This window comes from Schistocerca piceifrons, chromosome 2 (genome assembly GCF_021461385.2).
Source record: "Schistocerca piceifrons isolate TAMUIC-IGC-003096 chromosome 2, iqSchPice1.1, whole genome shotgun sequence".
NCBI lineage: Eukaryota > Metazoa > Arthropoda > Insecta > Orthoptera > Acrididae > Schistocerca > Schistocerca piceifrons.
Window position 1 is genome coordinate 840,250,571 of NC_060139.1, and position 12,457 is coordinate 840,263,027.

General features: G+C 39.1%; 1 protein-coding gene across 3 annotated transcripts in view; it reads right to left on the reverse strand.

Annotated features, from left to right (window-relative positions):
- LOC124776868 (RING finger protein 17) overlaps nt 1-12,457 on the reverse strand; it is a 529,150-nt gene that overhangs the window by 490,909 nt on the left and 25,784 nt on the right. For all 3 annotated transcript variants that reach the window (XM_047252047.1, XM_047252048.1, XM_047252046.1), the window contains exon 4: nt 7,214-7,420. In XM_047252047.1, coding sequence (XP_047108003.1) covers nt 7,214-7,420 — 207 coding nt within the window. The remainder of the gene's footprint in view (nt 1-7,213; nt 7,421-12,457) is intronic.

A 12,457-nucleotide genomic window follows, 5' to 3' on the forward strand; every position in this document is an offset into this window, starting at 1 on the left:
GTCGCGATACGATAAAACGCAATCGCGATAGGCTACAATCCGACCTTTATCAAAGTCAGAAACGTGATGGTACGCATTTCTCCTCCTTACACGAGGCATCATTAGAACGTTTCACCAGACAACGCCGGTCAACTGTTGTTTGTGTATGAGAAATTGGTTGGAAACTCTCCTCATGTCACCACGTTGTAGGTATCGCCACCGGCGTCAACCTTGTGTGAATGCTCTGAATAGCTAATCATTTGCATATCACAGCATCTTCTTCCTGTCGGTTAAATTTCCTGTCTGTAGCATGTCATCTTCGTGGTGTACCAATTTTAAGGGTAAGTAGTGTAACTCCCTTGCCTCTGTATATGGTGCTGGTTTTGTAACTAATAGATCTAATATATGGACAAATATTTAAGTGTACGAAACCGGTTCTAATGTGACAGGGGAGGACTGGTGCACTGAAAGTTAAAATGAATGTAGGCTTTCTTTCAAGGTCTGTATCTTCTCTCTTCATCACTTTCTGCACATTCCTTTTATACACTGAAGAGTCAAAGAAACTGGTACACATGCCTAATATCATGTAGAGCCCCCGTGAGTTCGCAGAAGTTTCGCAACACGACGTGGCATGGACTCGACTAATGTCTAAAGTAGTGCTGGAGGGAACTGACACCATGACTCCTGCCGGCTGTCCATAAATCCGTAGGAGTACAAGGAGATGGAGATCTCTTTGGAATAGCATGTTGCAACTCATCCCGGGTATGTTCAATAATGTTCATTTCTGGAGAGTTTGGTGATCAGTGGAAGTGTTTAAACTTAGAAGTGTGTTCCTAGTACCACTCTGTAGCAATTCTGGACGTGTAGGATATCACATGGTCCTGCTGGAATTGCCCAAGTCTGTTGGAATGCACAATGGACATGAATGGATGCAAGTGATCAGACAGATTATTATTTATTCACATGGCACCACTCCATGGTTGGAATTAATAGTGTTTCATGCAACTTAGCTACAATGGAATATTCACCAAGTGTCTTAAGGTGCGTTTATGCTGCAGCCTTACTGCTAGCACATCGCATCTCGCTGCTCAGAGCAAGCCTTGTAATAATTACAATGAAGCATTGTTGCTTAGTCATCGTGTGAAATCAACCAATAAAAAAAATGAATTTGAACCTTGATGGCTTAGAAACTTGTAATATTTTGTCTTTTTTTCTACCAATCAAAATAAGATAAAATTCAAAATTAAAATTTTTTGGACACTGTTTCCAAGTTATTAATGTTTGAGGCTTCCGAAATTTTGCAATTTTTGCAGTGATTCGAAAACTTAAAATGGTTGTATCTCAAAAAATATTTGACGTACAACCCAGAAGTTTACACCATTTTATTCAGTTTATTATAGGCTTTAAAATGTGTTGCTTGACCAAATTAATTAAAATACTAAATTTTCCCAAACCAAAATTTTTTATATCTTTAAAATTTCAAAATTGGAAGTTTTTGTTCTGGAAAATAATGTGTGTTAGTCGTACTCTATTTTTTAATTTGCAGCAATATTCATTATGGTATTCCACACGTAATGTACAGACATAAATTTTATTTTACTCCTATTCGTATTGCTGACTGTATCTAAGATGCATTTGCTTTGCAAGCTGCAGCCATTCTTAATTGATAATATTTCACATATGCAGCAATTGATGTTAATTTCTGACTTTTATGCTGAATTTGCTTAAAATTTTCTTTCATACGAACTTTTTCCTGACAGAAATGATATATATATTTACGGAAATCCAGCAGAAAAGTTAGAAATTAACATCTGTTCCTGCATGTATGAAATATCATCAATTAAGAACTGCTCAGCAGATCTGATTGACTTTTGTCTTTGTAGTCTTCGGAATTGTCAGAACAAAGTTCGTGCGATGGAAATTTTTTGGAAAATCCACTCGGAAAAGTCAGAAATTAAAATCAGTTACAATAGATCATCACTTGATAACAGCTCGACAAATCTGGTCAGTTTGTGTGTGTTTTAATGAATTTTTGATATGAAAAAGAAACGGAACAAAATTTTTCTGTTCAGTTTTGACAGTTCTGCAGTCACAGGTTTTCATAACCCCCCCCCCCCCCCCCCCCACACACACACAGTCTGACAATTACACGCATAATACATAAATATATATGTAATACATAAAGCGGAAATGTTGTTACCAAAAGTCTCAAAAAGTTCTTGACAATTTACTACGATTTTTTACACGATGCTCTAATGAACATTCGGATGGACATAGGCTATATATTTTTCTAATATATACAATATAAACATATATACATACTGGGGATGTGTAGTTACAACAAATCTCAAAAGGTTCTTGAAGGATTTACTTCACATTTTTATGCAATACTCTAATGAACATTTGGATGGACATAGGCTACACAGTTTTGTGATATATTACCTATATAAACATACATTTAATACAGAACAAGGAAAAACTGTTGCGAAAAATCTGGAATAGATCTTGCCGGATTTACTTCAAATTTTTACACAATTTAGGATGTATATGCAATTCCCATAAATATTTAGCAATTGCAAAGCATTGCCAGGTAAAAAAATCCACCTCTTTCGAAAGTAATTCACTTCTGTAGAGATGAAGTGTTGAGATAAAATTAGCAAAGCACTGGTGACGGACAAGAGGACCAAATCACTGTGTGCACGTACAACTCATTAAACACTTGTAATCAATGGGTAAGGTGGAAGAAAAGTGCCTGATTCATGTTTTAAAATACTTAAGCATCTAATAAAATGTTGAAAGGCAGATGATGGAATACGAGAAGTACCAAGCTCTGCCAACGAAGTGGAATATTGTACTTGTCTTATTCCAAACGGGCAGTTCAACATTTTATTGGGAAATTAAGCATTATAAATTATGACTTTCGCACATTTGTGCCACTGTCACTTGAGGATATTCATACAGACTGAAACCAGTGGCTTAATAAATGCATATAAAATAAAAATTGAACCTATTTTCTTAACATTCATATTAATGAGTTATGGAAGCACATGATCAAATATGAACTTCCTTCCAACTGTCTGAGTGGGGCATATGTGCCATCAGTCACCCCCTCTGTGACAACGATGAGCCTGCAGCATAAAAAAGGAGGTTGGCAAAAAGATTTTATAAAGCTATAGCAGTCACGAAGAATCAGAAGTATAACACTTTTATTCCTATGAGCAAGGCCAAAGGTAAAGGTAAAGCAAAAATTATTTCTCATTTTAAGGATTTTTATGTTCATAAAAGTCAAGTACATCCATATGCTACATGTTTTTGAACAGACTGCTGGGATTGGTGCTTGTGCCTATGATAACAAAAGGTCAATGGCTTGTGTGCTGTTGAGAGATGAAAAAAGGCGAAGAAGTAAATGTTCTATTTATACATCCTTTTAGACCAGTTCTTTCTTTTTCATAAATAAAAGAAACTTCATATTTTGAAAATTAAACCCCGAAACTGCCACTGGAAGAACATATAGACTATCAGACGACGAGCTGTGCAAAGCCTCAGATTATGTTGGAGAACAAAGCGGTTGTTACATTAACCGTCTGTCATTATCGCTTGGGAGAACTGGGTTGCTGATTTATCATAAAAAAAAACAAAAAACTGCAATACACGGTCTTACACTCTAAGACTATTAGTGTATCACTGTAATATCTTTCTTGTTGCATATGAACAAAAAATTTCTCTTTGCAAAACGCTCAAATAACACACTGTTAAATAGTAACAATGATCTCATTGTTTAATTAATGATATTAAGTAATATTAATGTACTTCTACACTCCTGGAAATGGAAAAAAGAACACATTGACACCGGTGTGTCAGACCCACCATACTTGCTCCGGACACTGCGAGAGGGCTGTACAAGCAATGATCACACGCACGGCACAGCGGACACACCAGGAACCGCGGTGTTGGCCGTCGAATGGCGCTAGCTGCGCAGCATTTGTGCACCGCCGCCGTCAGTGTCAGCCAGTTTGCCGTGGCATATGGAGCTCCATCGCAGTTTTTAACACTGGTAGCATGCCGCGACAGCGTGGACGTGAACCGTATGTGCAGTTGACGGACTTTGAGCGAGGGCGTATAGTGGGCATGCGGGAGGCCGGGTGGACGTACCGCCGAATTGCTCAACACGTGGGGCGTGAGGTCTCCACAGTACATCGATGTTGTCGCCAGTGGTCGGCGGAAGGTGCACGTGCCCGTCGACCTGGGACCGGACCGCAGCGACGCACGGATGCACGCCAAGACCGTAGGATCTTACGCAGTGCCGTAGGGGACCGCACCGCCACTTCCCAGCAAATTAGGGACACTGTTGCTCCTGGGGTATCGGCGAGGACCATTCGCAACCGTCTCCATGAAGCTGGGCTACGGTCCCGCACACCGTTAGGCCGTCTTCCGCTCACGCCCCAACATCGTGCAGCCCGCCTCCAGTGGTGTCGCGACAGGCGTGAATGGAGGGACGAATGGAGACGTGTCGTCTTCAGCGATGAGAGTCGCTTCTGCCTTGGTGCCAATGATGGTCGTATGCGTGTTTGGCGCCGTGCAGGTGAGCGCCACAATCAGGACTGCATACGACCGAGGCACACAGGGCCAACACCCGGCATCATGGTGTGGGGAGCGATCTCCTACACTGGCCGTACACCACTGGTGATCGTCGAGGGGACACTGAATAGTGCACGGTACATCCAAACCGTCATCGAACCCATCGTTCTACCATTCCTAGACCGGCAAGGGAACTTGCTGTTCCAACAGGACAATGCACGTCCGCATGTATCCCGTGCCACCCAACGTGCTCTAGAAGGTGTAAGTCAACTACCCTGGCCAGCAAGATCTCCGGATCTGTCCCCCATTGAGCATGTTTGGGACTGGATGAAGCGTCGTCTCACGCGGTCTGCACGTCCAGCACGAACGCTGGTCCAACTGAGGCGCCAGGTGGAAATGGCATGGCAAGCCGTTCCACAGGACTACATCCAGCATCTCTACGATCGTCTCCATGGGAGAATAGCAGCCTGCATTGCTGCGAAAGGTGGATATACACTGTACTAGTGCCGACATTGTGCATGCTCTGTTGCCTGTGTCTATGTGCCTGTGGTTCTGTCAGTGTGATCATGTGATGTATCTGACCCCAGGAATGTGTCAATAAAGTTTCCCCTTCCTGGGACAATGAATTCACGGTGTTCTTATTTCAATTTCCAGGAGTGTAAAATGAAGGTGTAAGTAAGTAAATTATCTGTAGTCTTTTTTGGGGCATCTTCACTGTTAATTTGGGAAAGCCAAATGTGGCTTTGAATTTAAGTGTGTAATTCTAATATTGTAATAAATTGGTTATCACTAAATACAAAAAATGATCTGACAACCTTATTTGGTTTTTGACATATTACAACTCAGTACCAACCAGAAAGCGCTATAGCCCATGCGCTGCAAGTGGGACTTAACAGCAAAATAAAAATTCATTTTAATGTTTTCCCACAGGAATAAATCTTGATATTTGGCAGACACATTAACAAATAATGTGTGACTAACATTTATTTGTTTAAAAAAACAAAACAAAAAATCTCAATTTTGTAATTTTCAAAATTAAAAATTAATTTAATATGTGAAAACTCAGCATTGTTATGAATATCATCAATTACCACATACTGGTACTTTTAAAGCTTATAAGAAACTGCATAAAATGTTACAAATTTTACGTCTGTTTCTGAAATACGGTGAATTTAAGACGTCAAAACTTAACAAAAACCACAATTCTGGAAGTTTTACAAATAAATAACTCAAAAAATATTTGAGATTTTTCATGCAAACAACAACTACTATAAATGTACAACGAATTACCGAATTCTGAGACGTCAAAAACCATATCATTGGTTGATTTCAAAAGTACCAACATCTTCCTGCTCCCTGGTTGTGCAGGCATCTTCATTCTCGTTGGCAATCTTTACGCTGTGGCTGATCATAGCAATAGTTCAGCGACTTACTTGCAGAGGGCAAAGCAAAAGACTATGTTCTACACATAATATAGCAACACGAATAATGGTTTGTTTACACCAAAAATGTGGTTATTAACAATGAGAAGGAAGAGGGCAGAGACTCAGCTGCCTGGGTAGGTCTTGTTCAATTGAGGTGGGGCAGGTTCCCCAGAAGTTGCTGACTAATGACTGTTTCACCTCAACAGCCATTTGTCACACAGGCAAGCAGCACACCTTCAGATCAATATTTATTTATTTATTTATTTACAATCTGGACAGTGGAGTCAAGATCCCTGTTCCCTGTGACACCCAACATACCATAACTGTGCCACAAGGTGGTTATCTCAGCATGCCCACAGCTTATGGTTTCTGAGGACTGCAGCACACACCAATATAGGTCAGGAAACCCGGATTCACCAAACCCGTACTTAGCAAATGAAGGCTCCCACAGGTGCTCGCCATTTGGTCCAACCAGGAGGCATGTGTAACTTATCAAACGTGATAAACATAGTGAACATTACCCCTCCTCCTCCCTATAATCACAAATTAGAGGAGAAAGCTGAATGTAAGACTGCAATACTACAAAAAGAAGTATTACAATGGCACAGGCTCTCATGCTCACCACACTTATGCACATGAATGAGTCTTTAGCATCCTCAGAGGGCTTCATTGTTCATATCAGTAGTAACTGACAAGAACAGTTTCAAATAATCGATCTGTTACACTTGCTGCCATGGTGTTAAAATTTAATCAAACATTGCCATACATGTTTGAAATATTGTAATGTGGTGATTACTTCTGTGAGGTAAAGGAGAAAAGTAATAACCAACACACAGGTACTGTTCAAACCACAGTATACAGGACCTAAGGGCTGTGGGGGCACTTTAAATAATATGTTGTGGCAATGAGGATGTGAAACATTGTTTGTTAAGTTTAATCAAGGTACCTGTCCTTTTAAGCTGAAGTTAAAAGTCATATCGAAGTCACATGAAAGCACGAATCTTGTGTGCCAAGAAGGCACTGTGTAAGCTAGTCATGATCCCACATAGTTATTAATCGTGGGGAAAATGACAAAGCATTATTTACACACATTCAATACGGAGGTTGTCAAACATTTCTCTGATGTAAATTGTGGTCATTTTCCTTCTGCATTTGCTCTTGAATAAGTGATGAAGATAAATTCTGCTTACAAATACAGACTGGAATACAGTGAAATATATTCATTAACTCACCTTCTTCTTCACAGTGCAAACCTCATGACGTTGATGGTACAATATAATGCAATGAGAACACACTATTTTGTCACATTCTGCACAAGAAAATTCCAATTTCTGTTCCGGGTGCTCCTTACACATGGGAAATGGTAACACTCCTTTGGGATCAGATTGTGTAAGGGGATACTTCTTATGTTTTTGCAGAGCTTTCACCGTACGGTGTATCTGAAACATACAGAGTTTTTTTTTCCCCCTGGACATCAGCCACTAGCCAAACAGAATATACATAATTCAGTGAATGATGAAATAACACAATCCCTTGTTTTACATTCCTTTTTCAATACCCTAATGAAATACTCTCAAAACAGGCAATTCATTGAACGTTTCGTAATTCAGTTGTATCTAATAAGTGATTTAGTGTAATACGTTAAATTTCATAAAATTTATTCTTTAATTTGTTTACTTGTATGTCATGTTCGTCCGATATATGCTAGCATTACTTTGCGTTCACTAATTAAGCCATAATTAAGAAAAATTAGGTTGGCATTGTTGTTTTTCACTATTTTGTATAATGTGATGTATATCTTATGTAAAAATATTTTATATTGTATACACCAGTTTGAGCATAAAATACAAAATGTTGTGTGTATAGTTTTCATAATAACTTTCAACTTTTAATCGTTAATTTTATAAATTTGCAGTATAGTTTTGTTAACTACATTGTTAAGAACATATAAATAGGGGGAGCAGAAGGCTCAGAAAAGGGCAGTTGGAGACCATTCACAGACGCAACCACTGTGTTGCACATCAGTGTAATAATTTAATTGTTTTACTACGGTTTTGTGGCTATGTGGCCTGTTATGTGGAGTGGGCTGCCACCAAGAAGTGGTGCAGCTTGTCTTTAATAAACCACTATAAAATGAATTGGTACCTGGATTATGTCATAGAATTCACGTAACTAGATCCAGTTAGCATATGAAATGGACTGGGACGACCACTTCAGCAGCAGTGGCAGGAAGCAGATTACTCTGAGTTACACCGAACTAAGATATCTATAAGCAACGAACTAAACTTTACATGTCACTGCAGAACTAATTACTGAAGTGTAATGTTTGGAAACTGTTCTAACAATAAACATAAGTATTTGTCTCAAAGTTATCTCTGAGTGGTGGAGGCCAGAGTATCAAAAGTAGATACCCCCATGAACACACATTCTTGATGTCATTGGAATACAAGTATAACAACAAACTTTTCAAATTCTCTGTTTAATCAAATAATCCTTCAATGTTGTATTTTTGCCACAATTCCAGTCTCTCCCCACCATGCCAAAACAAAAATTTCATTACAACGCACTCAGTCGGTGGAGTACAGAACTTTCTACAAACATTAGATTGGAACAACAAAGAAAGAGGCACAGATAAACTGAAGAGTTAACACCCATGACTTCAAAGCAATTACTTTTATTCCATCCCATTGCAAAAAGTACGACAGGAGAAATAAACAAAACAATATCTCAAATTTTCTGTCAAAACTAGTCACTTAAAATAAATCCCTCAACTTAGGCCGTGCCCTACGTGAGCGACAGAAGCGACCGATAGCAAGCAACTTCTGGATACGCGACACTCCAGCAACAAGCAGCAACATCGGGCGAAAAGCTCGAGTGTGCTGCGTGCAAGCGACCATGTCGCACTACAAGATGGCTGCTTAGAGCCAACCAGCTGTTTCTATAAAACGGTGCCCTTAAACTGTAGAATACTGTAGCTGGAGAGTAAGGCTACAAAATTAGGTTTACTTAAGCAAATAAAGCGAAATGGAATGCTGTGCACGAAATTTACAAAGGGAGGAATCTCCATGGAGAATTCCATAATTATCATCAACTATGAAGATCACCAGACAAATTCTTCGAATACACTTGAACGAGCAGAGGAACATTAGACTATCTCACCAATAAATTAAATACAAATGATTTTTTCATGACCAATAACTTTTAACAGCCAATAAATGCAGAAGAATGACTGGCTACATGACTAACTACCCTAAATACACACAAATATACTGATTGAATGTTTATGCAAAAATGTAGCTGTGGTGTAGTGGTAGCATTATAGATAGTGATTGCGGGCATCAGGAAGGTACTGGGTTCGATTCCTGGTCCTGGTTATGTTTTAACTGACTCACTTACAATTCTGTATATTTATTTTTATGTATACTGTTTACACTGTCTTGCTAAGTACATTTTTAAGGTCTTGCCAAAGAACTTGATCTACACACCTATCCCAGTTTATCACACACAATGAATTCCTAATAAATTACAAAATGGTTCAAATGGCTCGGAGCACTATGGGACTCAACTGCTGTGGTCATAAGTCCCCTAGAACTTAGAACTACTTTAACCTAACTAACCTAAGGACATCACACACATCCATGCCCGAGGCAGGATTCGAACCTGCGACCATAGCGGTCGTGCGGTTCCAGACTGTAGCGCCTTTAACCGCTCGGCCACTTCGGCCGGCAATAAATTACAATGAACCATGAAATTTTACAGATATTTGATGTTGCGAACGTAATTCATCAGCAGTTAGTGTTAAGGCCAAGCATTTCAATTAATCTAAATAGTCTGTAAAAGTAAAGCATACAAAATTTTTGAAAAGAAAGTCAAACGGTTTGTGTAATGATTTATCTAAAAGTATGAAATAAAAAATATTAGGGAAAGATTTGGTGCACCTCATTTTCTGTTCATGACTTTGAGCATCAAATTACAAAAACATATCAATTGTTAATCATACGATGAAATACTCCCTTCTATATGGTGTCATTTCCAAAAATCATGATTTCCATATCTTGAACAGTTTATGAGAAACGACTATTTTTACAGCCATTTGATTCCCGAAACGCAGGAAAGGTTCGGGTGCGCCGCAAGCGACCCGTCCGTGGATATAACGACCAATATCTCAAGAATGAAGAGAGATATCAATACGGGCTCAACTTTAAATACAATTTAGACATTTTGGTTACATTTCATACACAATAATGTATGGCCTTAAATCAAGTATATGGAAAGTCTGCGCAATGTGATTTTACCTCTGCAAATTCTTAAAAATTTGTGCAGCCATGTACTCAATTTCGTGTGGCACGATAACTATGATGAATTACGAAAATATATTGAGATCTTTATTGTTTAAGGATATCAACCTATAAGATGCGGAAGAATCAAATTTTTTCACCAAATAGTTTTCTTAAAATCGGATGATAAGTATTTCATAGCTGCCGTCGCTTCTGCTCCACTGCTCTTCTCAAGAAGGCACGTGGCTGTCGCTCTCTGTCGCTCTCTGTCGCTCGTGCTGCAGCGACAGGATTCAAATATGTTTGAATTCAAACGTCACCAGTTGCAGCGGGAGACAGACAGCGACACAGATGTCACTCACGTAGGACACTTCCGTAACTACACCGGCGGTTGTGTTTTGTCGCCTGAAGCTGTCGCGCGCTGTCGCTTGCTTCTGCCGCTCACATAGGACATGGCCTTAGGCTTTCACAATCATATCAAAACTCCATGTTCATGCATCAGGTCTGACAGCTGTAATTACCTAAAAAATGAATATGATTTAGATTTCATTTCATGACTGGCAGACATTTATATCTATCAAGGACACTTACTGCACCGTCACCTATAAAATAAAAGTTTGGCTCTGGATTTTGGAATGTGTTTCAACTCAACTGGCAGCACTCGGATTAAATGTCAATCTAGTGTCTCATCATTCTGTATAAAATCTGTTCCTCATAAATCATCGTAAGACATTTGACTTTCACTGCTTGTAACAGGTTTCCCTATGCTTTTACACCCATTACAGTCTTCAGCTACACACAACCCTTGTGCTTCTGCTTGTTTCCTACTGCCAATAACCTACTTTCCTTTATGCCATCTTCTGAGTCTTTTGTTGCATATAAGACTCTAGCAAAAATACTTCTTTGTTCATGCACTACCTGTTCACTTACTTACAGGCCCTGGCCAACTCTATTTCGTATTCAATGCAGTTAATAAGTACACCACTCACTTCACAGTCTGTTTCCTGATAAATCTGTTGGTTTTTCTGCCTCCTCAGTAATTTTCGATATACAGTTCTCCCTTGCCCACTGACACCCACCAGTTTTTGAAGTTTTTACAGTTAAAGTCCATGTCCCACTGACAGACTAAACTGGTAATCACAATATCTGAAAACTTCTGTTCCCTGAGGATTTGGAAACTTAGTTTTGGAAATCCAATTCACTCTGAGGCACCACCACTTCTCCGTTTATTTCTTCCGCTGATCACCCATTCTCCATTCAAATGCTCTACACATACAAACTCTGCAACTGGTTTTAAGAATTCGTTGTTAATTTGTATTATTTTATTTTTCATGTTTTGATTATATATTATCTTAGGCGTGTTGTAATTGATTTTACACACACTTTACAGCTTGTTCTATGAAGGACTTCTATCAGCTGCTACAGTTTACCTGCACTAGAGGCAACCAGTACTATGTTATCTGTAAAACCAATGTGGTTCTGAAATGTGTCATTAAAATGTATTACTTTTATGGTTTTCCAGTTTAAGGACCTGAAATCTCCCTCTAGGACCACTGAGTGTAGATTAAGTGGTATGGAATTTCTTGTCTGACTTCCCTTTCAATTCAGAATTTCTCAATATTCGCAGAGTCAAATGATAGCTGTTTAACTGATATATTGTTGTGGTGTTGTGGTCTTCAGTCCAGAGACTGGTTTGATGCAGTTCTCCACGCTACCCTATCCCGTGCAAGCTTCATCTCAAAGTACCTACTGCAACCTACAACCTTCTGAACCTGCTTAGTGCATTCATCTCTTGGTCTCCCTCTACAATTTCTACCCTCCATGCTTCCCTCCAATACTAAATTGGTGATCCCTTGATGCCACAGAACATGTCCTACCAACCGATCCCTTCTTCTAGTCAGGTTGTGCCACAAATTTTTCTTATTCCAAATTCTATTCAATACCTCCTCATTAGTTATGTGATCTACCCATCCAATCTTCAGCATTCTTCTGTAGCACCATATTTCGAAAGCTTCTATTCTCTTCTTGTTCAAATTATTTATCATCCACATTTCACCTCCATACATGGCTTCACTCCATACAAATAGTTTCAGAAAAAACTTCCTGACACTTAAATCTATACTCGATATTAACAACTTTCTCTTCTTCAGAAAAGCTTTCCTTGCCATTGCCAGTCTACATTTTACATCCTACATCAGT